This window comes from Apodemus sylvaticus, chromosome 1 (assembly GCF_947179515.1).
Source record: "Apodemus sylvaticus chromosome 1, mApoSyl1.1, whole genome shotgun sequence".
Classification (NCBI taxonomy): domain Eukaryota; kingdom Metazoa; phylum Chordata; class Mammalia; order Rodentia; family Muridae; genus Apodemus; species Apodemus sylvaticus.
In genome coordinates, this window is record NC_067472.1 from 187,807,949 (window position 1) to 187,834,795 (window position 26,847).

General features: G+C 43.6%; 1 protein-coding gene across 1 annotated transcript; it reads left to right on the forward strand.

Annotated features, from left to right (window-relative positions):
- The first annotated feature begins 1,281 nt into the window (after window positions 1-1,281).
- LOC127683025 (cytochrome P450 2B19-like) lies at window positions 1,282-26,847 on the forward strand. Its single transcript, XM_052179877.1, has 9 exons — window positions 1,282-1,455; window positions 3,109-3,271; window positions 3,414-3,563; window positions 5,473-5,633; window positions 6,591-6,767; window positions 7,487-7,628; window positions 10,332-10,519; window positions 10,692-10,833; window positions 26,666-26,847. The coding sequence occupies exons 1-9, from the start codon at window positions 1,282-1,284 to the stop codon at window positions 26,845-26,847; spliced, it is 1,479 nt and encodes a 492-aa protein (XP_052035837.1).

The window sequence follows — 26,847 nt, forward strand, 5'->3', positions numbered from 1 at the left end:
TGAAGCCTCTCTCTCCACCTGACTGCTGAGCCTCACCATAACTGTATCTCTTTCTCCCATCCTTTCTTCCTTTGCTCCCCATCTGTGGCTGTCACAGGTTAGAGAGTGCAATGGGGACTCTGGAGAAATCACATCTGCACTGGGGTTGGGGTTTGTACAAACACAGTGAGAATCACACAGTAACATGCAATTCTACTTCTATCTACCACTGACACACAAAACTAAGAACATACAGAGTAGCTTCACAATGGACCAATATGCTTGTGAGCTGTGCATGCATTGTGAATCTTAACATTCAGGAGTCAGAGATAGGAGGTTCTCTGAGTTGGAGACCAGACTGGTCTATAGAGCAAGTAACAGGACAGTCATGGCTACCCAGAGAAATCTTATCTTTAAACCAACACAGGAGACAGACACACAAACACACACACTCACACACACACATGTGTACACGTGTAAGCATATGTGTAGAACACAGAAGACCATGCATGCACATTTGCTCTGGAAATCAATTTGGCCACTTCTCAAAATATTAGGAATAGCTCTACCTGAAGACCTAGCTATGCCACTTCTGGGCAATTACCCAAAAGATGCCCAGGGACACTTCCTCCACGTTGTTCATGGCAGATTTATTCAAAATAGCCAGAAACTGGAAGCAATCCAGATGTCTCTCAACTGAAGAATGGATGCAGAGACATAATGTGCCAGGGTAGGCAGATACCCAGTGGGGGCCTCGCCCTCTCAAAGGAGAAGAGGAGGGATGGAAGGGTGGAAGGACTATGTGGTGGGAGGATTTTGAGGAGGAGGCAATGATTGGGATGTAAAATAATTTAATTAACTAATTAAATGATAGATAGATAGATGATAGATAGATAGATAGATAGATAGATAGATAGATAGATAGATAGATAGATAGATAGATAAATGGGAAAAAAGAAGCATTCCTTCACATATGCAGCACACATGGGTCCATGCCTGAGTAAATACACAGATAAAACTGAGCTGACAAATGCAGAAATCAAAGTGTGTTACTCCCAATACCCTTTTGTCCTGTGTATCTATTTCATGATGTCTTTGCCAACATCTCGGGTTGGGATAAGGGAATGGGGAGTGAGCAGGTCACCAGCAGCCCAAACAGGAAGTATGGGTGCTCACATACCTGGACAGTGATGAGACGGGGACAGGAACAGCTGGAGTTGCATAAGTGAGTAGGGAGGCGGGTTCTCTGTAAAAGCTCTTGCTGGAGTGTGCACTGAAGTCAGCGGTGGTTACACCAGGAACATGGAGGTCAGTGTCCTGCTCCTCCTCGCTCTCACCGCAGGCTTCTTGCTATTCTTAGTCAGCCAAAGTCAGCCAAAGACACATGACCACTTCCCACCTGGACCTCATCCCCTGCCCTTCTTGGGGAACCTCTTGCAGATGGACAGAAGGGGCCTTCTGAACTCTTTCATGCAGGTGAGTCATGCACAGGGCCAGAGCCCTGTGGGCTTAGCCCTTGTTTTCTCTAGGAGGTCACTCAGCAGGAAGAGCAAGGGACTCCTTCCAGGCTGTAGGCTCAGGTGGGAAGGTCACTGAGTGAAAAATAGCATGCTGTCTCATGATGGGCAAGCAAGTCTTCCTGTGTTGGAACTGTTTTGGGCACTATGCTTGGAGTGCGAGAGGGATGAAGGTATTGAGATGTGAGTGTATAGGTTCACTTCTCAGGGCTTGTCTTTTCTAGAAGAGAAATAAAAATGTCAGAGGCATTAGTTCTAGGTTTTGTTCATGCCAAAAAAAGAGATTAGCTTGAGGTGTTCCAAACAAAGAGGAGGAGAGGAAGGGCAAGAGGTGGGGTGAGTAGGTGGGCAGGTAGGTAGGACTAACTGGTTATAAACACCATGCACCATCCAAGCCAAGAACACTGGCACCATCTTTTCCGGTCTCTGTATTGTTGCTTCACAAGTGATATTTCATGTTAAATTATCACTTGTTCATTAATAGTCAATGACTGTCCATGACCTTGTGTCCTATTGAAAAAGCAGATATAGTGGCAGCAATCCCAACTTCCTGACCTCCTTTTAACAGACCAGCCACCTGGATTCAGTGGCCTAATCATTCATTTTTATATAGCTTTTGAGACAAGGTTGGCCTACTTTTCCCAGGCTAATGACAAACTCATGATCCTCCGTCAAGTTTTATATAATAGCTTTTATCTGATCTGTAGATTGTTATTGCACTGTTCCATAAGTTATGGTGCTGTGACACCACCTAAAATCACAAATACATCAATGTCAAGCATATAGAGCTTTTTCATAGAACACATTCCATGACCACTTCCATAGCATCTAATTTATATTAGCTGCATGGAAATCTAGACTGAGCTAAAAGTCCCAAGAGAATGAGGGTAGGTTATTTGCAAATGTGCACCATTCTATTCAAGGGCTTTCAGCACTAGAAGGTTTATATATTCCTGGGAACAATTCCCTGTAGTTGCCCAGAGATGGTTGTACTGCTAGGTAGTTTCCCAATCTGTACTGTAGACATGTTTTACAGTCAGGACCAACAACAGAGGTCATCCATTTCCCCACCCACGTAACCCAGTGGATGGGCCAGGGCCATTCTCTCTGACTGTTTTCAGGAGGCATTGATCACGTTAAAGCTGAGTTCACAGAAAGGATAGTTTCTAGATGAGATACTAGGAACTGCTGGCCAGACTGAAGGGCATGGTCATGGGTCTATAGCTACATCTGTATCTATATTTATATCTATATATAGATCCATATCTATTTATTTTGTTTTAAGATTGGGCCTTGGGTATTCCAGGAAGACCTCCAACTGAATATATACCCAAACATAACTACTCATTCTATGACTTCTACCTCCTCAAGACTGAGTTTGTAGTCATGTGTTTAGAGCCCTACTTAAACTCTACGTTCTGGTGCATCGATTAGAACATACAACCAACAGTGCAGACCTGTTAGGTGGTGAAGTAACCGTTCACCTCTCAGAAGGGGAAAGATGGCCAGGACAAGAGATGCCTATTTATCAATCTATATCTAAGAATTTTAACAGTTTAACAACAATGTCTTGCTGACTAGCCATAATCCTGGTGCCCTTATGGTTTGGCAGCTTCAAGAAAAATATGGAGATGTATTCACAGTACACCTGGGACTGAGGCCTGTGGTCATGTTATGCGGGACAGATACCATAAGGGAGGCTCTGGTGGACCAAGCGGAGGCTTTCTCTGGCCGGGGAACAGTTGCTGTGCTTGATCCAATTGTTCAAGGATATGGTGAGATATGGGACAGGGTGGAGAGGAGAATGTGGCCCAGGAAGGTGAGTCTGAGAGGTGGGACCTGAGCTGTGGGGATGGACTTGGGATTCTCTGAACTTCCAGTGTGACCTATCCAACCATGCTTCCCCTACTTTCTTAGGTGTGATCTTTGCCAATGGGGAACGGTGGAAGACCCTTCGGAGATTCTCTCTGGCCACCATGAGAGACTCTGGGATGGGAAAACAGAGTGTGGAGGAGCGGATAAAGGAAGAGGCCCAATGTTTGGTGATTGAACTGAAGAAATACAAGGGTGAATCTTGGAAAGTGTGCATAAAGATAATATGAGGGCACAACCAAAGAAAGAGACACACAAGAGTAGAGAAAGACAGTAGAGACATAAATGAGATGAGGGAATGAAAGGCCGGATATGAATAAATGTGGAGAGAGAAAATTACAGAGACAGAAAAAGAAAAGTGAGGTTTATATTATCCACAAATATCTCAGAGACATAGATTAACCATGCTGGTCACTTGTGTACAGAGAATCAATTTTTGAATTAATTTTATCTGTCAGTTGGCTAGGATTGGTGTACACTTGTCATCTTGGAACTCAGAAGGCTGAGACAAGATGGTCATGAGTTCAAGGCCAGTCCTGTTCACATTGTGAGGTCCTGGTTTACACTGTAGTTGTGGGTGAGTTGGAGAGTGCTTTCAGTACCATATATAGTTGTCATGGAGGAGTGTGACTGCAATCCCTGAAGTCCAGAGGTGGAGGCAGAATGCTGACATTTTCAAGGTCATCTTCTACAACATATAGAGTTCAAGGCCACCTTGACTTAACCGTCCTCATGTCCCCCCTGCCCTACAATAGTCTTAGTCCCATGGTTCTCAACCTTCCTAATGCTGTGACCCTTTAATACAGTTCCTTGTGTTGTGGTAACTCCTCAACCTTAAAACTATTTTTGTTGCTACTTCATAACTGTAATTTTGCTACTGTTAGGAATCATAATGTAAATGTCTGTGTTTTCTAATGGACTCAGGCAACCACTGCATTGTTTGAAATCCAAGGGATCATGGTTGACAACCACTGGTCTTAGTCAAAGGCAAGTGTAGAGCTTAGGTAAATGAAAATGAAGAAAGAAGGAACAACTGTAGACATGTTTAAAGCAGAAACTGTAATTTCTCCTTGTTTTTGTGCTGATGGGAATCAGTGAGCACAGAGGCTCATGGGAGTTGTAGTTTGGTAGAATTCTGAGGCACTTCTTGGTCCTTCATGATTTCTTATAACAGGGGCATCTTGGAGACACAGACTGTGATTTGCAGCTCCATTTCTTTACAGAAGGCATTTGCTGTCTCTTTTCTCTTTTTTCTTTTTTCTTTTTCTTCCAAGACAGGGTTTCTCTGTGTAGTCCTGGCTGTCTGGGAACTCACTCTGTAGACCAGGCTGTCCTGGAACCCAGAAATCCGCCTGCCTCTGCCTCCCAAGTGCTGAGATTACAGGTGTGTGTCACCACTACCCATGCATTTGCTGTCTCTTATTGACATTTCTCAGGAGAGCTGAAGTGATGTCAATGCAAAAGCAGGAAAGGAAGAAAGGCTAGACCCAGGGAGAGCACAACAAGGGTCCAATACTGTTGGACAGACAGCAACTCTCCAGCCACCTGGGTGGGTCCAAGACTGAACCTGGCCTGAGAAAGATAGTAGGTCTTCATGGCTTCTGAAACACTACAGAGTCTAGAAGTCTGAGAAGGGATGGGGGAAGACTGGCAGATGGGAGTGGAGTATTCAGGGCTTGTGAATCCACACAGGTAATCCCTGAATCTTTCTCTGTCCTTTCCTGCCACTGGGAATTACCTATCAGCTCAGAGTCAGAAGGTGACCAGGGAGAATGTGCATTGTGGAAACTAACTATACATGCTGTCCCTCTCAGCCCCTGGGGACCTAAATCCTGCCCCCAGATGTGAGTAGCTGTGTTATCTTAGTGAACTTAGCTACCCTGTCTGTATGCTAACAACACTGTGTCTTATGTGCTATAGCCTGGGAAAATCGAACAAAATTATGCATTGAGTGCTGAGAAGAGGGCTTGGTCCATCATATGTGCTAATGAGGTTAGCTGTTGTTGTTCTTTGAGTAGTGAGTGGTGTCTCACTAGATGGGAATAAACTCAAATATTCTCCTAGTTCTATATCCTGTCTCCTGTCTTGCCTCCTCACCCTCCAGGAGCTCCCCTGAACCCCACCTTCTTCTTCCAGTCAATCGCAGAAAACATCATCTGCTCCATTGTCTTTGGAGAGCGCTTTGACTACAAAGACCACCAGTTCCTGCATCTGCTGGATCTGATCTATCAGACATTTTCCCTCATGAGCTCATTGTCCAGCCAGGTCAGTGGGAGTGAAAATAAACATATCCAAGGCAAAGGAAACAAGAGATTGCTTTGTGGGTAAAGGAGCGAGTGTCTTAGGGTTGGAAGAAAAACAGAGACAACATGGAGAATTAAAGAGGCTGAGACCTGGAGGCAGGGAGGGTGCATGTTTAACAGGTTAGAGAGACCTGAATGTAGAAATGCAGAGCCATCCAGACATGACGAAAACAATGATGGGTTATGGAGATGTAGTTCAGAAGACAGAATACCATATTTTCATGCCTGATCCCCTGGGTTCATCCCCAGCACTGTATATCCTGGGTTTGGTAGTATACAAAACATGAAATTCCAGCATTTGGGTGATGGAGGCTGGGGGACCAGAAATTCAGGGTGATCCTTGGGTACATACTGAGTTTAAGGCCAGTCTTGCTTAAATGAGACTCTGTGACCTCCCCAACCCACAAATTAAAACAAAGACAATTCAGCAAAGGGGGTTGGGAAGGAGCACAGAGGAAAGGACAAGAGAAATACATAGAATTCAGGACAAAGGTTAGAGACGATTCAGAGCTACAGTTCAAAAACAGGTATATGTATGATAGATAGATAGATAGATAGATAGATAGATAGATAGATAGATAGATAGATAGATAGATAGAAAGATAGATAGATAGATAGATTGACAGGTGATAGATAATAGATATAGATACCATACACTCCATATACATATATACATACATACATACACATAAACATACGCATATATACATATATACATATAAACACATACAGACAGACATTCATACATACACACATACATTACATACACACATACACATATACATACATATGTATATGGAGTGTGGGGCGGTGTGGGATGTGTGTGTTTTGCTTCATGAAATCTGAAGTACCTAGGAACTCTGCCTACTTCCTGTGACACAATAGCTCTAGGTGACCTCCTGGGCCCTTCCTCTTGCAGGTGTTTGAGCTCTTCTCTGCTGTCCTGAAGTACTTTCCTGGCACCCACAAACAAATCTCCAAAAACCTGCAGGAAATCCTTGACTACATTGGTCAGAATGTGGAGAAGCACAGGGCCACCTTGGACCCCAGCGCTTCACGGGACTTCATTGATGCCTACCTTCTGCGCATGGAGAAGGTTGGTCCTGCATGGATGAGAGAGGGGGCGGATGATAATGAAGGATGGGATGGCATCAGAGGAAAAGAGGGGAGGGGAGGGAGGATGGTGAGGAAACAGAGTGGAAGAGATGCAGAACATATGGCAGGAAAGAGGAAGAGAGGAGAAAATGACATAGAGAAAGAGCAGGGGTGTGGCTGAGGAGAAACACAGGGCAAAGAATAAAAAGCAGACAAGACCAGAGTCTAGAGAGATGGCTCATGGTTTAGAAACACTGTCTACTGTGGCAGATGACCAGGGTTCCTTTCCCAAATCCTGCCTGAGGCTGCTCATAATCATATTTAACTCCAGCTCCACGGACTCCAATGCTGTCTCCTAGCTTTTCTGGAAAATACAGACACACAGAGCCACTGACAGACACACACACACACACACACACACACACACAGCAGGCACTCACAGTCACATACGTATGAATATACATAAAGAAAACCTTTTTAAAAAGAGCTAGAAATAAAAAAGAGAGAGAAGTGAGATTCTAAAGAGCAAAGGAGTCAGGTGAAGTCTGAATAAAAAGAGGCTAAGAGTCAATAAGACAAGTGGTGTGAACTGCTGAGGCAGCACACGCTTATTGGTCCAGGTAGTGTGAGACACAAGCACAGTGACTAGAAAGGCACATGCATCTTATTGCGAGGATCTAATCACCCCGACCCTCTTTTCTCTCTCCCATCTGGAACCAGGAGAAGTCCAGCCACCACACAGAGTTCCATCACCAGAACCTCATGATGTCTGTGCTCTCTCTCTTCTTTGCTGGCACCGAGACCACCAGCACCACGCTCCGCTATGGCTTCCTGCTCATGCTCAAGTACCCCCATGTTGCAGGTGCGCCACGGGTGGGCAGTTGGGCGATCTTCAGCTCAGCTTTGGCTGCAGGGCTTGGTGTGGATGAGAGAGACATGGGCCTCTAACATCTGGAGCTCTGAAGGATTTGTTTGGTTTCCTCTAAACTAAAGCAGTGCTGTGGTGGTGTGTGAACAAGGAACCAGATGACCCGTTTTCTGTTGTTTCTTCCTATCACTTAAAGGTTGATCCTACTATCAATTCATCCTTCCTTCCCTCCTTCTATCTTTGCCTTTACATCCATGCATCCATCCATCTGTCCATCCATCCATCCATCCATCCATCCATCCATCCAACCTTCCTTACCTCCTTCTGTCTTTTTGTATTTGCATCCATCCATCTATCCAGCTATCCAGCAACCCAACCTTCCTTACCTCTTTCTGTCTTTCTGTCTTTACATCTATCCATCCATCAATTCAACCCTTCCTCCCTCCTGTCTCTCTGTGTTTGCATCCATTCATCCATTCATCCATTCATCCATCCACCCATCAATCAAACCTTCCTTCCATCCTTCTGTTTTTTGTCTTTACATACATACATACATACATACATACATACATACACATACGTACATACATACATACATACATCAATTCATCAATTCAACCTTCCTTCCCTCTTTCTTTGTCTTCATCCATCTATCGACCCATCTGTCCATCTGTCCATCCTGTCCTTCATTCTTTCCTTCTGTCTTACATCCATCCATGCACTCATCTTTCTATCCATCCTCTCTTCACCATTCACCGTTCCATTCACTAACCCAGACATCTATTGTTTATACATACATTTTCCACCCATCCATCTATAAGCCTATTCACCCAATCATATAGTCACCTACCTATCTTTATATCCATAGATTATCAATCCTTGAAGCACCTGCCCATCTTTCTCTATATCCATAGATTATTTATCCCTGATTTGTTCATCTCTGATTCACACAAGAACATGCCTCTCACTCATTCATTTGGATTAATTAGCTCATGAGTTTTATTTTTGATCAGGAATGTTTGAGTGGGCTGTTGTTACTGGCTCATTGGTCCATTGAAACATCAATCTTTTCATTCCTTAGCCCTTCCTTCTGGCCTTTGAATTCACCCTTCTTGTCTCTACCCATTTCTCCATGAATCCACTTAATAACTCACTCATTTATCTATGATTTTTTAGAGAGGAAAAGTTTATTTCATCTTATATCTTATAGTACACCATGAATGTTAGTCAGGACTGGAAATGAAACATGAACTTGGAGGCAGGCACTGACGAAGAGGTCATGAAGGAATAGAATTACTTTCTTGTGCAGACTGATTTCTCATTTCAGCTGTTCAGGGATGGCACTTGCAAAATAAATCATCAGTCAGGAAAATACTCAGTGATCTTTTGCCTACTAGACAATGTGATGGAGGCATTTTCTCAACTGAAGTCTCCTTTTTCAGTTTGACTCCTGTTAGACTATATTTTTTTAAAAAACAAAGAACGAAAGAAAGAGGAAACAAAAGAAGAAGATTTATCTATGATTTATTTATCCTTCAATATATCTATTAATTCCTATTAATCGTCATTAAATTTAACATTCGATTGATCATTGGTTAGTTGTGTTCACTCATTTTTTGTTTATGAATCAATTAGTAATTTTAATTGATTAGCATGGCAAGTAATAGGTGGAAAATTCACATCCTATTTCCATCACTCATCAATCTTTCCTTTTATTAACTGGCTCACCCTCTTCTTGTTTGACCTACATATACACATTTTAACTTTTTAAAAATGATTTGAAGCTAGTGTGAGCCTGCCTCCCACAGCTCTACGTAGACATGAAAGGAGTCCTTTGTGTATTCTGTTCTCTCCTTACACCTGCACATGGACTCTGGATATCAAAGTCGGGCTGTTAGGCCTGCAAGTCAAGTGCACTTATTATCTGAACCGTTTCCTCAGCCAACATATTCATATTTTATAGGAAGCTATGCACACAGTAATTAACTTCCTTTTTTTATTTCTGAGGACATAGCATCAAATTATTAGCCTATATGTTAAAATTTATTTTACTTTAATATACATTAGTGTTTTGGCCAGATATATATTTGTGTGAGGGTGTCAGAGTACATGGACCTGGAACTACAGAGAGTGGGCTTAAATTGGGTGCTGGGAATTGAACTTGGGTCCCCCTCGTGAGCAACCAGTGTTCTTAAACATTGAGTCATCCCTCCAGCCCCTGGATTTTTAACTGTAAATTCCATGCAAAGGAGTGTGCGTGTGTGTGTGTGTGTGCGCGCGTGCGCGTGTGCGTGTGTGTGTGTGTGTGTGTGTGTGTGTGTGTGTGTGTGTAGACCTGTGTATGCAGGAATAAGGATAATACTCCTTACATTCTTGCCTTTTCCCCCTCCAGCCCTCACTTGGGATTGACAGTCAAAATGGCTCCTTACGGGGGGAGGGGGAGGGGGGTGTCCTTTTCTCTTTTACAAGCAAAGCTGGCACTTATTGAGAAGAGGCTGTAACATGCTCTAAGCATGGTTGGAGAGACGGGTCCTTGAGAGAAGCACAGGTGTGTGCACCCAAGAGGGCACTGTGTCTTTCTCAGCAGAGTCACCTTGCTCTGAACTGTTCCTGGGTTATTGGATCCCAGAAAGCAGGATCACTTTGCATCGCCTCCGAGAAGGGGGGCACTGTCTATTGTCTCCCCTTTCTATGCAGAGAAAGTCCAAAAGGAGATTGATCAGGTGATCGGCTCACACCGGCTACCGACTCTTGATGATCGCACCAAAATGCCATACACTGACGCAGTCATCCACGAGATTCAGAGATTTTCAGATCTCGCCCCCATTGGTCTACCACACAGAGTCACCCAAAACACACTGTTCCGAGGCTACCTGCTCCCTAAGGTGAGACCAGCTGTGATGCTTCATCGCTACTCCATGAGCACATGCCACTCTCCTAATCAACAAACTCACCCTGTCTGTGATTTCCCAGAATTCTGTGTTTCTTAGGAACTGACTGTTTTGCATATGGGAGACGGGGCATATTAACAACTTTGTATCTTGTAACTTCTCCTAGAACACTGAGGTGTACCCCATCCTGAGTTCAGCTCTCCATGACCCACGGTACTTTGAACAACCAGACACCTTCAATCCTGAGCACTTCCTGGATGCCAATGGAGCACTGAAGAAAAGTGAAGCTTTTCTGCCCTTCTCCACTGGTGAGGCAGACCTGCGATTCCTTTCCAAGACACTAGAGGGCAGACCCACCCTCCGGGACACAAACAGCAGTAGGTCCCTGTTTACTGAGTCTCTCCCAGCTGTCTTGCCTGAACAATCCCATTTACCATGGCTACAGCCCCATGAGGGGAGTCTTGAACAAAGAATCCTGATCCGAAGGACTTTTTGGAGGAGTATTTAAAGACCTCTAAACCTGAGAAAATTCATTTTCTTAAGAAACAACAACATCATCTATGCACAGTGCCCTGAGCTTGGTTTGGGGAGATGGCGCATGTCTTGAAATGTGTGTCCCTAATTGCATTTAAATATTCCTTGGCTTGTTAACTTGCAAGAGAAATCAAAATCATGACCATCTACTTGAGCAAAGAACCTATTCCTAATGGTTAATAACCTGAACCAGCAAAAGTTCGGAGTTACGGCAGACAGTAGTGTTGGTAGGAGGTGAGCATTTGGAGCTGAGCATGTGGCTATAACCTGACTTTAAGCCAGCTTCACTCTTCTCGCACTTGGCCATGCTGTAGTAGTTGGCAGCCTAGGATTGATCTGCTGCTATGTTTGGCTGTGATTCAGTTTTTTGCTGGCAGAATAGTTACTTGCTGGTGCAATATAACCTCAATACAGTTTGCAGTTCACCACTAATGAAGTTAGGTTATTTTCTGTTATGTATATGGGCAGCCTTGTGCCAAATTGAATTCATTTTAACCAGATCTTGCCATGAAAAACCCCATCTAGATAGATTCCTTATCTTTGGAGATAAAGGAAAGTCCAAGAAGGAACTCCTTAGACATTTTCATTCTGTGGTAATGATTGAAACTAGAATTTGAAAATATTAAGCAGGGACTCTACCACTGAGTCACATCCCCAGCCCCTCACTGGGGGATTCTAGGCGGGGCTCTACCACTGAGCCACGCCACAGCCCCTCACTGGGGGATTCCAGGCAGTAGCTCTCCACTGAGCCACGCCCCCAGCCCCTTCCTGGGGGGTTCTAGGCAGGGGCTCTACCACTGAGCCACGCCCCCAGACCCTCACTGGGGAATGCTAGGCAGGGGTTCTACCAGTGAGCCACGCCCCAGGCCCTCACTGGGGGATTCTAGACAGTAGCTCTCCACTGAGCCACACCCCCAGCCCCTTAGAGTTGAGTGACTCAGGGCTCAGCTCTACCCTGAAATATCCGATGTATTGGCTTTCTCCCCTATTTAACCTTTATTTAGTGTGGGGACAAGGAGTTGGATGAAACTGAATATCTCCATTCCATAGTTGTAAGTTTAGAGGGAGGCAGGAATGGAGATAAGGGTACAGATGGAGAATGGATGATAGATAATGAAACTGAAACAGGAGGCCCAGGGGATAAGGTGTACTAGTCAGTCCTAAATGTCAACAAGCAAACATAGAATTACCTGAGGAAAGAGTTGCAGTTGAGCAGTTGCCTACATTAGCATGGTCTGCTCCTTGGATGTTAACTAATACGGGAAGACCCAGCCCACTGTGAGAGGCATTAGTCTTTGTCTGAGGCCCTGAAAGAGAGGCGAGATCTAAGCTGAGCTTCACGGAAATAGGCAGCATGCTCTGGACTGTGGATGTGGGAGTGACCTGCTGTCCCCAGCGCTTGTTTGTTTGGTTTGCTTTTTGTTTTTTGTTTTTTGTTTTTTTTTACTTCTCTGGCATGAAAGTCAGTTTTCTGAAATTGTAAGTCAAAGAGAGGCCCCTTCCTCATCCATGTTGATTTTGTTGGGATGTTTGTCACGACAATAGAATTGAGGACCTTTGCTGACCAGCCGGGCGGCAAGCAGCTGCTGTTGTGCGGCGCCTTTCGCTGCAAGGAAGCCACTTCAGAACTCGGCCTCCCGCCAGTCAGGAGAGGCTCATCTCCATCTTGGTTTCAGACTCCAGAGATCGGACAGACTGAGGTACACAAACATAATTACAGGAAAGCACAAACAAGCAAGTGAAGGAGCTAAGCAAAACCATCCAGGATCTAAAATCAGAAGTAGAAACAACTAAGAAAACTCAAAGGGAGACAACTTTGGAGATAGAAAGCCTTGGGAAGAAATCAGGGGACAGAGATGCAAATATCAACTACAGGATACAAGAGATAGAAGAAAGAATCTCAGATGCTGAAGATTCCATAGAAACCATGGACTCAACAGTTAAAGAAAATGCAAAATGCAAAAAGCTTGTAACCCAAAATATCCAGGAAATGCAGGACACAATGAGAAGACCAGACCTAAGGATTATAGGCATAGATGAGAGTGAAGATTTAAAACTTAAAGGGCCAGCAAATATCTTCAATAAAATTATGGAAGAAAACATCCCTAACCTAAAGAGAGAGATGCCCATGAATATACAAGAAACCTACAGAACTCCAAACAGACTGGAGCAGAACAGAAATACTTCCCGTCACATAATAATAAAAACACCAAATGTTCTAAACAAAGAAAGAATATTAAAGGCAGTAAGAGAAAAAGGCCAAGTAACATATAAAGGAAGACCTATCAGAATCACAACAGACTTTTCACCTGAGACTATGAAGGCTAGAAGATCCTGGGCAGATCTCATGCAGACTCTAAGAGAACACAAATGCCAACCAAAACTACTATATCCAGCAAAACTCTCAATCACCATAGATGGAGAAACTAAGATATTTCATGACAAAACCAAGTTTACCCAATATCTATCCACAAACCCAGCCCTACAAAGGATAATAGGAGGACAACACCAATACAAGGAGGGAAACTTCACCCTGGAAAAAGCAAGATAGTAACCTTTCATCAAACCCAAAAGAAGTTAAGCAATCAAATTTAAAAAATAACGTCAAAAATGATAGGAAGTAACAATCACTATTCCTTAATATCTCTTAACATCAATGGACTTAATGCCCCAATAAAAAGACACAGACTAACTGAATGGATACGTAAACAGGACCCTCCATTTTGCTGCTTACAGGAAACACACCTCAGGGTCAAAGACAAACACTACCTTAGAGTAAAAGGCTGGAAGACAATTTTACAAGCAAATGGTCTCAGGAAACAAGCTGGAGTAGCCATTTTAATATCAGATAAAATTGACTTTCAACCTAAAGTCATCAAAAGAGACTCTGAGGGACACTTCTTGCTGGTCAAAGGAAAAATACAAGAAGAATTCTCAATCCTGAACATCTATGCTCCAAATGCAAGGGCACCCTCTTTTATAAAAGAAACGTTACTAAAACTCAAAGCACGATCGGCGGCGGCGGCGGCGGCGGCGGCGGCGGCGGCGGCGGCGGCAGCAGTGGCTGCTCCAGCTGAAGGGCCATCAGCAGTGGAACCAAGGCGTCACAGGGACCAGTTAGGCCCTGCGCCCACGACCACTGACCTTCGCTGACCAGCCGGGCAGCAGGCAGCTGCAGTTGTGCGGCGCCTTTCCTGCACGGAGGCCACTTCAGAACTCGGCCTCCCACCAGTCAGGAGAGGTGCATCCATCGTGGTTCCATACTCCAGGGATCGGACAGACTGAGGTACACAAACATAATCCGAGGCCAACACCGCGGTGGTCTGAGCCCGACGGGCGTTGGCCTGCACCCAGGCCCTGGGCGGGTCGGGGGGCCATCGGGGTGCCAACCCAGCCAGGAGGTTTTTTGCCCAGGCCTGAGAGCACGCCGCCGCCATTTTGCCTGCAGGACGACAGAGAGCTCAGGCGGGCAGACCTGTAACAGGCATAGCCTAAGGCTAACAAAGCGGGGGTGCAGACCCCAAAAGGCACAGGACTGACCCCAAGAACTGGGCGGCTTGGTGGGCCATCTGTGAGTCAACCCGCCCAGGTGATTGTTAGCAAAGCAGACTCTCCCGGCGCTTTCAGGGAGCGCGGGCACGCACGCCCGCCATCCTAGTCACCTGGCAGACCCAATTAACAGTCGTAGCCCTAGGGGAACTTTGCTCGGACCTTGGCCTCCCAGGCTTTTGCCTGGACTCAGGGACTGGGCGGCCAGGCTAACCTTGTGTGCGACAGCCCGGTTGGCGGATCGGCTGCCCAGCTGAGTGAGCAGAACACAGGGGAGGTCACAGTAGCATACACCGTCGGCACTCCCTGGGAGTGCACACGGGCTCCATCTGCTCCACAGACACAATCTGGGGCAAGGCCTCAGGCAGAAGCCCTTAGCTCTACTCTCTCCGCTTCCGGATCCAGATCAGTCTGGGCGGCAGCATTACATCTCCAAGTCCTGCAAGTGGCTAGCTGGGCTTCCGGGCGGCCAGCTGGGAGAAGTCAGTGTGCTCCAGTGAATCCAGCGGGCCCCAGCGGGAGCCTTCGGGTGCCTGCTTTGGGATCGGAACAGCCTGGGCAGCAGCACACTGTCTACAAGCAGTGCAGGAGGTAAGCTGTGCACCAGAGGCCAACTGGGAAGGGGCAGCTTGCACTGGTGAGTCCAGCACTGACAAGATAAACTAACACCAGTGAGAACTAGATGGCAAAAGGCAAACGCAGGAACGTCACTAACAGAAATCAAGGCAATATGGCAACATCTGAACCCAATTCTCCTCTACCAACATGTCCTGGATACCCCATCACACCAGTAAAACAAGATTTGGATTTAAAATCACTGGTCATGATGCTGGTACAGGAACACATGAAGGTCATACATAAAGAAATTCAGGAGAAAATGGATCAAAAGTTAGAAGCCCTTGCAAGGGAAACACAAAAATCATTGAAAGAAATCCAGGAGAATACAAAAGCCAACAAGGAGGAAATGCAAAAAACACTTAAAGAAATACAGGAGAACTTTGGTCAACAGGCTGAGGTCATGAAAGAGGAAACACAAAAATCTTTTAAAGAAATACAGGAGAACTTTGGTCAACAGGCTGAGGTCATGAAAGACGAAACACAAAAATCTCTTAAAGAATTACAGGAAAACACAAACATGCAAGTGAAGGAGCTAAGCAAAACCATCCAGGATATAAAATCAGAAGTAGAAACAACTAAGAAAACTCAAAGGGAGACAACTTTGGAGATAGAAAGCCTTGGGAAGAAATCAGGGGACAGAGATGCAAATATCAACAACAGAATACAAGAGATAGAAGAAAGAATCTCAGATGCTGAAGACTCCATAGAAACCATGGACTCAACAGTTAAAGAAAATGCAAAATGCAAACAGCTTGTAACCCCAAATATCCAGGAAATCCAGGACACAATGAGAAGACCAAACCTAAGGATTATAGGCATAGATGAGAGTGAAGATTTACAACTTAAAGGGCCAGCAAACATCTTCAATAAAATTATGGAAGAAAACTTCCCTAACCTAAAGAGAGAGATGCCCATGAATATACAAGAAGCCTACAGAACTCCAAACAGACTGGAGCAGAACAGAAATACTTTCCGTCACATAATAATCAAAACACCAAATGTTCTAAACAAAGAAAGAATACTAAAGGCAGTAAGAGAAAAAGGCCAAGTAACATATAAAGGAAGACCTATCAGAATCACAGCAGACTTTTCACCTGAGACTATGAAGGCTAGAAGGTCCTGGGCAGATCTCATGCAGACTCTAAGAGAACACAAATGCCAACCAAAACTACTATATCCAGCAAAACACTCAATCACCATAGATGGAGAAACTAAGATATTTCATGACAAAACCAAGTTTACCCAATATCTATCCACAAACCCGGCCCTAAAAAGGATAATAGGAGGACAACACCAATACAAGGAGGGAAACTTCACCCTGGAAAAAGCAAGATAGTAACCTTTCATCAAACCCAAAAGAAGTTAAGCATTCAAATTTAAAAAATAACGTCAAAAATGATAGGAAGTAACAATCACTATTCCTTAATATCTCTTAACATCAATGGACTTAATGCCCCAATAAAAAGACACAGACTAACTGAATGGATACGTAAACAGGACCCTACATTTTGCTGCTTACAGGAAACACACCTCAGGGTCAAAGACAAACACTACCTTAGAGTAAAAGGCTGGAAGACAATTTTACAAGCAAATGGTCTCAGGAAACAAGCTGGAGTAGCCATTTTAATTTCAGATAAAATTGACTTTCAACCCAAAGTCATCAAAAGAGACCCTGAGGGACACTTCTTGCTGCTCAAAGGAAAAATACAAAAAGAAGAACTGTCAATCCTGAACATCTATGCACGAAATGCAAGGGCACCCTCTTTCGTAAAAGAAACTTTATTAAAACTAAAAGCACACTTTGCACCTAACACAATAATTGTGGGTGACTTCAACACTGCACTTTCCTCAATGGACCGATCAGGAAAACAGAAATTAAACAGGGACACAATGAAACTAATTGAAGCTTTGGACCAATTAGATTTAACAGATATATATAGAACATTCTATCCTAAAACAAAAGAATATACCTTTTTCTCAGCACCTCATGGTACCTTCTCCAAAATCGACCATATAATTGGTCACAAGACAGACCTCAACAAATATAAGAAGATCGAACTAATCCCATGCCTCCTATCTGATCACTATGGAGTAAAAGTGGCCTTCAATAGCAACAGAAACAACAGAAAGCCCACATACACGTGGAAACTGAACAATACTCTACTCAATGATACCTTGGTCAAGGAAGAAATAAAGAAAGAAATTAAAGACTTTTTAGAACACAATGAAAATGAAAACACAACATACCCAAATCTATGGGACACAATGAAAGCAGTGCTAAGAGGAAAACTCATAGCCCTGAGTGCCTCCAAAAAGAAAAAGGAGAGAGCATACATTACCAGCTTAATGACACACCTGAAAGCCTTAGAACAAAAAGAAGCTATTTCGCCCAGGAGGAGTAGAAGGCAGGAAATCATCAAACTCAGGGCCGAAATCAATCAAGTAGAAACAAAGAGAACCATACAAAAAATCAACAATACCAGGAGCTGGTTCTTTGAGAAAATCAACAAGATAGATAAACCCTTAGCCAGAATGACAAAAGGGCACAGAGAAAGTATCCAAATTAACAAACTTAGAAATGAAAAGGGAGATATAACAACGGAAACTGAGGAAATCCAAAAAATCATCAGATCCTACTACAAGAGCCTATACTCAACACAACTGGAGAATCTGGAGGAAATGGACAATTTCCTTGACAGATACCAAATACCAAAATTAAATCAGGACCAACTAGACCATCTAAACAGTCCCATAATGCCTAAAGAAATAGAAGGAGTCATAGAAAGTCTTCCAACCAAAAAAAGCACAGGACCAGATGGCTTCAGTGCAGAATTCTACCAGACCTTCAAAGAAGAGTTAACACCGATACTCTTCAAACTATTCCACAAAATAGAAACAGAAGGAACACTACCCAATTCCTTCTACGAAGCCACAATTACGCTGATACCAAAGCCACACAAAGATCCAACAAAGAAAGAGAACTTCAGACCAACTTCCCTTATGAACATCGATGCAAAAATACTCAATAAAATTCTTGCCAACCGAATCCAAGAACACATCAAAACGATCATCCACCATGATCAAGTAGGCTTTATCCCGGGAATGCAGGGTTGGTTCAATATACGGAAATCCATCAATACAATCCACTACATAAACAAACTCAAAGAACAAAACCACATGGTCATTTCATTGGATGCTGAAAAAGCATTTGACAAAATTCAGCATTCCTTCATGCTTAAAGTCTTGGAGAGAACAGGAATTCAAGGCCCATACCTAAACATAGTAAAAGCAATATACAGCAAACCGGTAGCCAGCATCAAACTAAATGGAGAGAAACTTGAAGCAATCCCACTGAAATCAGGGACCAGACAAGGCTGCCCCCTTTCTCCTTATCTTTTCAATATTGTACTTGAGGTACTAGCTCGGGCAATTCGACAACATAAGGAGGTCAAAGGGATACAAATTGGAAAGGAAGACGTCAAACTATCATTATTTGCAGACGACATGATCGTCTAACTAAGTGACCCAAAGAACTCCACTAGAGAGCTCCTACAGCTGATAAACCACTTCAGCAAAGTGGCAGGTTATAAAATCAACTCAAGCAAATCAGTGGCCTTCCTATACTCAAAGGATAAGCAGGCTGAGAAAGAAATTAGGGAAATGACCCCCTTCACAATAGCCACAAACAGTATAAAGTATCTTGGGGTGACTCTTACCAAACATGTGAAAGATCTGTATGACAAGAACTTCAAGACTCTGAAGAAGGAAATGGAAGAAGACCTCAAAAAATGGGAAAACCTCCCATGCTCATGGATCAGTAGAATCAATATAGTTAAAATGGCCATTTTGCCTAAAGCACTATACAGATTCAATGCAATACCCATCAAAATCCCAACTCAATTCTTCACAGAGTTAGAAAGAGCAATTATCAAATTCATCTGGAACAACAAAAAACCCAGGATAGCTAAAACTATTCTCAGCAACAAAAGGAAATCTGGGGGAATCAGTATCCCTGACCTCAAGCAATACTACAGAGCAATAGTGTTAAAAACTGCATGGTATTGGTACAGTGACAGGCAGGAGGATCAATGGAACAGGATTGAAGATCCAGAAATGAACCCACACACCTATGGCCACCTGATCCTCGACAAAGAGGCCGAAAACATCCAATGGAAAAAAGATAGCCTTTTCAACAAATGGTGCTGGTTCAACTGGAGGTCAGCATGCAGAAGAATGCGAATTGATCCATCCTTGTCTCCTTGTACTAAGCTCAAATCCAAATGGATCAAGGACCTCCACATAAAGCCAGACACTCTGAAGCTAATAGAAAAGAAATTGGGGAAGACCCTTGAGGACATCGGTACAGGGAGAAAGTTTCTGAACACAACACCAATAGCGTATGCTCTAAGAGCAAGAATTGACAAATGGGACCTCATAAAATTACAAAGTTTCTGTAAGGCAAAGGACACCATCAAGAGGACAAATCGGCAACCAACAAATTGGGAAAAGATCTTCACCAATCCTACATCAGATAGAGGGCTAATATCCAATATATATAAAGAACTCAAGAAGTTAGACTCCAGAAAACCAAACAACCCTATTAAAAAATGGGGTACAGAGTTAAACAAAGAATTCTCACCTGAAGAACTTCGGATGGCGGAGAAACATCTTAAAAAATGCTCAACTTCATTAGTCATTAGGGAAATGCAAATCAAAACAACCCTAAGATTTCATCTTACACCAGTCAGAATGGCTAAGATTAAAAATTCAGGAGACAGCAGGTGTTGGAGAGGGTGTGGAGAAAGAGGAACACTCCTCCACTGCTGGTGGGGTTGCAAATTGGTACAACCACTCTGGAAATCAGTCTGGCGGTTCCTCCGAAAACTGGGCACCTTACTTGCAGAAGATCCTGCTATACCACTCCTGGGCATATACCCAGAAGACTCCCCACCATGTAATAAGGATACATGTTCTACTATGTTCATAGCAGCCCTATTTGTAATTGCCAGATGCTGGAAAGAACCCAGGTATCCCTCAACAGAAGAGTGGATGCTAAAAATGTGGTATATCTACACAATGGAGTACTATTCAGCCATTAGAAACAATGAATTCATGAAATTCTTAGGCAAATGGATGGAGCTAGAGAATATCATACTAAGTGAGGTAACCCAGACTCAAAAGGTGAATCATGGTATGCACTCACTAATAAGTTGTTTTTAACCTAGAAAACTGGAATACCCAAAACATAATCCACACATCAAATGAGGTACAAGAAGAAAGGAGGAGTGGCCCCTGGTTCTGGAAAGACTCAGTGAAACAGTATTCAGCAAAACCAGAACGGGGAACTGGGAAGGGGTGGGTGGGAGGACAGGGGAAGAGAAAGGGGTTTGCGGGACTTTCGGGGAGTGGGGGGGGGGCTAGAAAAGGGGAAATCATTTGAAATGTAAATAAATTATATCGAATAAAAAAAAATAAATGTAAAAAAAAACCTCAAAGCACACATTGCACCTAACACAATAATTGTGGGTGACTTCAACACTGCACTTTCCTCAATGGACCGATCAGGAAAACAGGAACTAAACATGGACACAATGAAACTAATTGAAGCTTTGGACCAATTAGATTTAACAGATATATATAGAACATTCTATCCTAAAACAAAAGAATATACCTTTTCTCAGCACCTCATGGTACCGTCTCCAAAATCGACCATATAATTGGTCACAAGACAGACCTCAACAAATATAAGAAGATCGAACTAATCCCATGCCTCCTATCTGATCACTATGGAGTAAAAGTGGTCTTCAATAGCAACAGAAACAACAGAAAACCCACATACACGTGGAAACTGAACAATACTCTACTCAATGATACCTTGGACAAGGAAGAAATAAAGAAAGAAATTAAAGACTTTTTAGAACACAATGAAAATGAAAACACAACATACCCAAATCTATGGGACACAATGAAAGCAGTGCTAAGAGGAAAACTCATAGCCCTGAGTGCCTCCAAAAAGAAAAAGGAGAGAGCATTCATTACCAGCTTAATGACACACCTGAAAGCCCTAGAACAAAAAAGAAGCTATTTCACCCAGGAGGAGTAGAAGGCAGGAAATCATCAAACTCAGGGCCAAAATCAATCAAGTAGAAACAAAGAGAATCATACAAAAAAATCAACAAAACCAGGAGCTGGTTCTTTGAGAAAATCAACAAGATAGATAAACCCTTAGCCAGACTGACCAAAGGGCACAGAGAAAGTATCCAAATTAACAAACTTAGAAATGAAAAGGGAGATATAACAACGGAAACTGAGGAAATCCAAAAAGTCATCAGATCCTACTACAAGAGCCTGTACTGAACAAAACTGGAGAATCTGGAGGAAATGGACAATTTCCTTGACAGATACCAAATACCAAAATTAAATCAGGACCAACTAGACCATCTAAACAGTCCCATAATGCCTAAAGAAATAGAAGGAGTCATAGAAAGTCTTCCAACCAAAAAAAGCACAGGACCAGATGGTTTCAGTGCAGAATTCTACCAGACCTTCAAAGAAGAGTTAACACCAATACTCTTCAAACTATTCCACAAAATAGAAACAGAAGGAACACTACCCAATTCCTTCTACGAAGCCACAATTACGCTGATACCAAAGCCACACAAAGATCCAACAAAGAAAGAGAACTTCAGACCAATTTCCCTTATGAACATCGATGCAAAAATACTCAATAAAATTCTTGCCAACCGAATCCAAGAACACATCAAAACGATCATCCACCATGATCAAGTAGGCTTTATCCCGGGAATTCAGGGTTGGTTCAATACATGGAAATCCATCAATACAATCCACTACATAAACAAACTCAAAGAACAAAACCACATGGTCATTTCATTGGATGCTGAAAAGGCATTTGACAAAATTCAGCATCCTTTCATGCTTAAAGTCTTGGAGAGAACAGAATTCAAGGCCCATACCTAAACATAGTAAAAGGAATATACAGCAAACTGGTAGCTGGCATCAAACTAAATGGAGAGAAACTTGAAGCAATCCCACTGAAATCAGGGACCAGATAAGTCTGCCCCCTTTCTCCTTATCTTTTCAATATTGTACTTGAGGTACTTGCTCGGGCAATTCGACAACATAAGGAGGTCAAAGGGATACAAATTGGAAAGGAAGAAGTCAAACTATCATAATTTGCAGACGACATGATAGTCTACCTAAGTGACCCAAAAAACTCCACTAGAGAGCTCCTACAGCTGATAAACCACTTCAGCAAAGTGGCAGATTATAAAATCAACTCAAGCAAATCAGTGGCCTTCCTAAACTCAAAGGATAAGCAGGCTGAGAAAGAAATTAGGGAAATGACCCCCTTCACAATAGCCACAAACAGTATAAAGTATCTTGGGGTGATTCTTACCAAACATGTGAAAGATCTGTGTGACAAGAACTTCAAGACTCTGAAGAAGGAAATGGAAGAAGACCTCAAAAAATGGGAAAACCTCCCATGCTCATGGATGGGTAGAATCAATATAGTTAAAATGGCCATCTTGCCAAAAGTGATCTACAGATTCAATGCAATACCCATCAAAATCCCAACTCAATTCTTCACAGAGTTAGAAAGAGCAATTATCAAATTCATCTGGAACAACAAAAAAACCCAGGATAGCTAAAACTATTCTCAGCAACAAAAGAAAATCTGGGGGAATCAGTATCCCTGACCTCAAGCAATACTACAGAGCAATAGTGTTAAAAACTGCATGGTATTGGTACAGTGACAGGCAGGAGGATCAATGGAACAGGATTGAAGATCCAGAAATGAACCCACACACCTATGGCCACTTGATCCTCGACAAAGAGGCTGAAAACATCCAATGGAAAAAAGATAGCCTTTTCAACAAATGGTGCTGGTTCAACTGGAGGTCAGCATGCAGAAGAATGCGAATTGATCCATCCTTGTCTCCTTGTACTAAGCTCAAATCCAAATGGATCAAGGACCTCCACATAAAGCCAGACACTCTGAAGCTAATAGAAAAGAAACTGGGGAAGACCCTTGAGGACATCGGTAGAGGGAGAAAGTTTCTGAACAGAACACCAATAGCGTATGCTCTAAGAGCAAGAATTGACAAATGGGACCTCATAAGGTTACAGAGTTTCTGTAAGGCAAAGGACACCATCAAGAGGACAGATCGGCAACCAACAAATTGGGAAAAGATCTTCACCAATCCTACATCAGATAGAGGGCTAATATCCAATATATATAAAGAACTCAAGAAGTTAGACTCCAGAAAACCGAACAACCCTATTAAAAAATGGGGTACAGAGTTAAACAAAGAATTCTCACCTGAAGAACTTCAGATGGCGGAGAAGCATCTTAAAAAATGCTCAACTTCATTAGTCATTAGGGAAATGCAAATCAAAACAACCCTAAGATTTCATCTTACACCAGTCAGAATGGCTAAAATTAAAAATTCAGGAGACAGCAGGTGTTGGAGATGGTGTGGAGAAAGAGGGACACTCCTCCACTGCTGGTGGGGTTGCAAATTGGTACAACCACTCTGGAAATCAGTCTGGCGGTTTCTCCGAAAACTGGGCACCTCACTTCCAGAAGATCCTGCAATACCACTCCTGGGCATATATCCAGAGGATTCCCCACCATGTAATAAGGATACATGCTCTACTATGTTCATAGCAGCCCTATTTATAATTTCCAGATGCTGGAAAGAACCCAGGTATCCCTCAACAGAAGAGTGGATGCAAAAAATGTGGTATATCTACACAATGGAGTACTATTCAGCCATTAGAAACAATGAATTCATGAAATTCTTAGGCAAATGGATGGACCTAGAGAACATCATACTAAGTGAGGTAACCCAGACTCAAAAGGTGAATCATGGTATGCACTCACTAATAAGTTGTTTTTAACCTAGAAAACTGGAATACCCAAAACATAATCCACACATCAAATGAAGTACAAGAAGAAAGGAGGAGTGGCCCCTTGTTCTGGAAAGGCTCAGTGAAACAGTATTCAGCAAAACCAGAACGGGGAAGTGGGAAGGGGTGGGTAGGAAGACAGGGGAAGAGAAGGGGGCTTATGGGACTTTCAGGGAGTGGGGGGGATAGAAAAGGGGAAATCATTTGAAATGTAAATAAATTATATCGAATAAAAAAAATTTAAAAAAAATAATTGAAAGCAGGACACAAGAAAACCATGGTGGGAATGGCATTTTAGGACAGATACACAGTGGAGTGGGCAGTAGAAGAGGGATAGAAGGGTGTGACAAAGAGCTGAGAATGAAAGAGCAGAAGGAGGGGTGATGGAAAATGAAGAGAGAGAGGAACAGAGTAAGAAATAGTCCTAAGGTGTATAAAGAGGAGGTTTTTACATGAACACGTGACAAGGAAAGAATAGGAGGGGAGAGAGGGGTGGGATAGTGGAGAGAGGGGTGAAAGGGGGAGAGGGGGGGAGGGGGAGAGGGGAAGAGAGGGGATGAGATGGAGAGAGAGGAAGAGGGAGGGGAGAGAGGGAAAAGAGGAGAGGGAGAAAGAGGATAGGTGGAGGAGAGAAAGGTGAAAAGGTAGAAAAAGAGAAGGGGCTGGGCAGTGGTGGTGCACGCCTGTAATCCCAGCACTTGGGAGGCAGAGGCAGGTGGATTTCTGAGTTTGAGGCCAGCCTGGTCTACAGAGTGAGTTCCAGGACAGCCAGAGCTACACAGAGAAACCCTGTCTCAAAAAACCAAAGGAAAAAAGAGAGAGGGGGGAATAGAATAAGAAAAGGGAGAGAGGGGAGGGAAAAAAGAGGAAGGAAGGGAGAGAGGGAGAGGAGGATGGAGAAGGGAAGGAAAAGAGAGAGGGGGAGAGAAATGGAGAGAGGGAAAAAGAGGTGAAATGGAGAGGGAGGGAAAGAGGGAGGGGAGAGAAGGGAAAGGAAGAAAGAGGAGGAGAGGATAGACTGGGGAGAGAGAAAACTAATAGGGAGTTTAGACAATAATAAGCAGAACGGGGTGAGGTGAAAGAAAAATAGTGTCTGGTGGGTAAGAACATGCATGTCAACTGCCCTGGCCCGCAAGAAAAAAAATAAATGGAGCCAAAGAGCTATGGAAGGTGTCCAAATCGTCAGCTCCAGGCCTGGGGACATTGTGTGTGTATATATATACATACAGTGTGTGTGTGTGTGTGTGTGTGTGTGTGTGTGTGTGTGTGTGTGTGTGTGTGGAGAGAGAGAGAGAGAGAGAGAAGTTATTAAGCTGTTCAGGAAAAGTCTGGGTCACACAACCAGTTCTAGGAGAACCATCTGAGAGCTATTCCATAAATTTCTAAGTTCATGTCACCTAAATTCTGGGAAGGACATGCCCAAAGGGATGGGGTGCTTTTCCTAAATACTCCCACACAGCCACAATTTCCCAACAACAGGCACAGGGGTTGTTGAGAAATCCCTCCCACACCTGGAGCTCCTGGGGGTAGGGAGGGGGGTGCAGACTAAGAATCACTGAAGTATGGGTTTTCAGTCTGCCCTTGCTCTGTGGTGCTCCATGCCAGGCTCCATGCCATGCTCTGAGGTTCCAATCAGCAAGGGCTCCTCTTTCCTCGGAGAACCTGGTGGGTGTACAGACCCCTTATCACATGGGCCCGACCATTCTCAATTGTCTGAACTATTTGGATAGGAACTTGTTAAAGCTCTTCGCTAGGGCTGAGAACAGGAGGGGGTGGGTCAGGGAGATCCAGAAACATCTTCCGCACTCCCACATAAGCACACTACACTGATAGGAGCATTCCTTTCTCCACACTCTCCTGTGTTCTTCTCCTTTCTCTCCTTCTCACCCGCTCTACTTTCCTCCTCCTCCTCCCCTCCCCCTTCCTATCCCTTCTCCTTCCCTTCCTTCTCTTACTGTTAGTTTTTTGAGATGGGCGGGGGGTCAATCTTGCTATACAGCCCAGGCAGCCAGTTTTGAAGTCACCGCCCATTTCTGTCAACTTTCCCATGTGCTAGAATTACAGGGGTCCACCACTGTGTCTGGTTCACAGAGAATTACTCATGCCAGCCAGGTGTCAGTTTAAGAGTCATTATGAACATTAACTCTGCTCACAATAGCTTTGCAAGCTGGCTGCCATTGTCCTCAAGAGAAAAATCAAAAATCCTAAAGGTATCATCTTATAAATGTTCACATCCACCACCCACCTACCCACCCTCAACTCCACGTTGTTCCTTCTTCCTCTGGGGCAAAGAGAGCTTTAGAAATCCAACTCTCACAAGTGAACACCAGCCATCCACCAAGCATTTTTTGAGGTCTGGAGGGTTGCTTTATAGTCCTTCTCATTGCAAGTTAAGGGGCAATCTCATTTTTCATTGAGATGGCCGCGGTCATCTGGGTTTAGGGATGAAATCGTACAAAGGTTATACACTGCCGCGAAGCTCAAGTGACTTGTCCTGTGTGCCCACAGGAAAGCGCGTTTGTCTGGGAGAAGGCATTGCCCGCAATGAACTGTTCCTTTTCTTCACCACCATCCTCCAGAACTTCTCTTTGGACAGCCCAGTAGCTCCTGAGCACATTGACCTCACTCCCAATAATAATGGGGCAGGCAAAATACCCCCACCATACCAGATTCACTTTCTGTCCCGCTGA

Coding starts and splice junctions, on each gene's coding strand:
- LOC127683025 (XM_052179877.1), top strand. CDS start 1,282: ATGGAGGTCAGTGTCCTGCTCCTCCTCGCTCTCACCGCAGGCTTCTTG. Junction 3,564..5,472: donor TGAACTGAAGAAATACAAGG/GTGAATCTTGGA, acceptor CTCACCCTCCAG/GAGCTCCCCTGAACCCCACC. Junction 5,634..6,590: donor TGAGCTCATTGTCCAGCCAG/GTCAGTGGGAGT, acceptor TTCCTCTTGCAG/GTGTTTGAGCTCTTCTCTGC.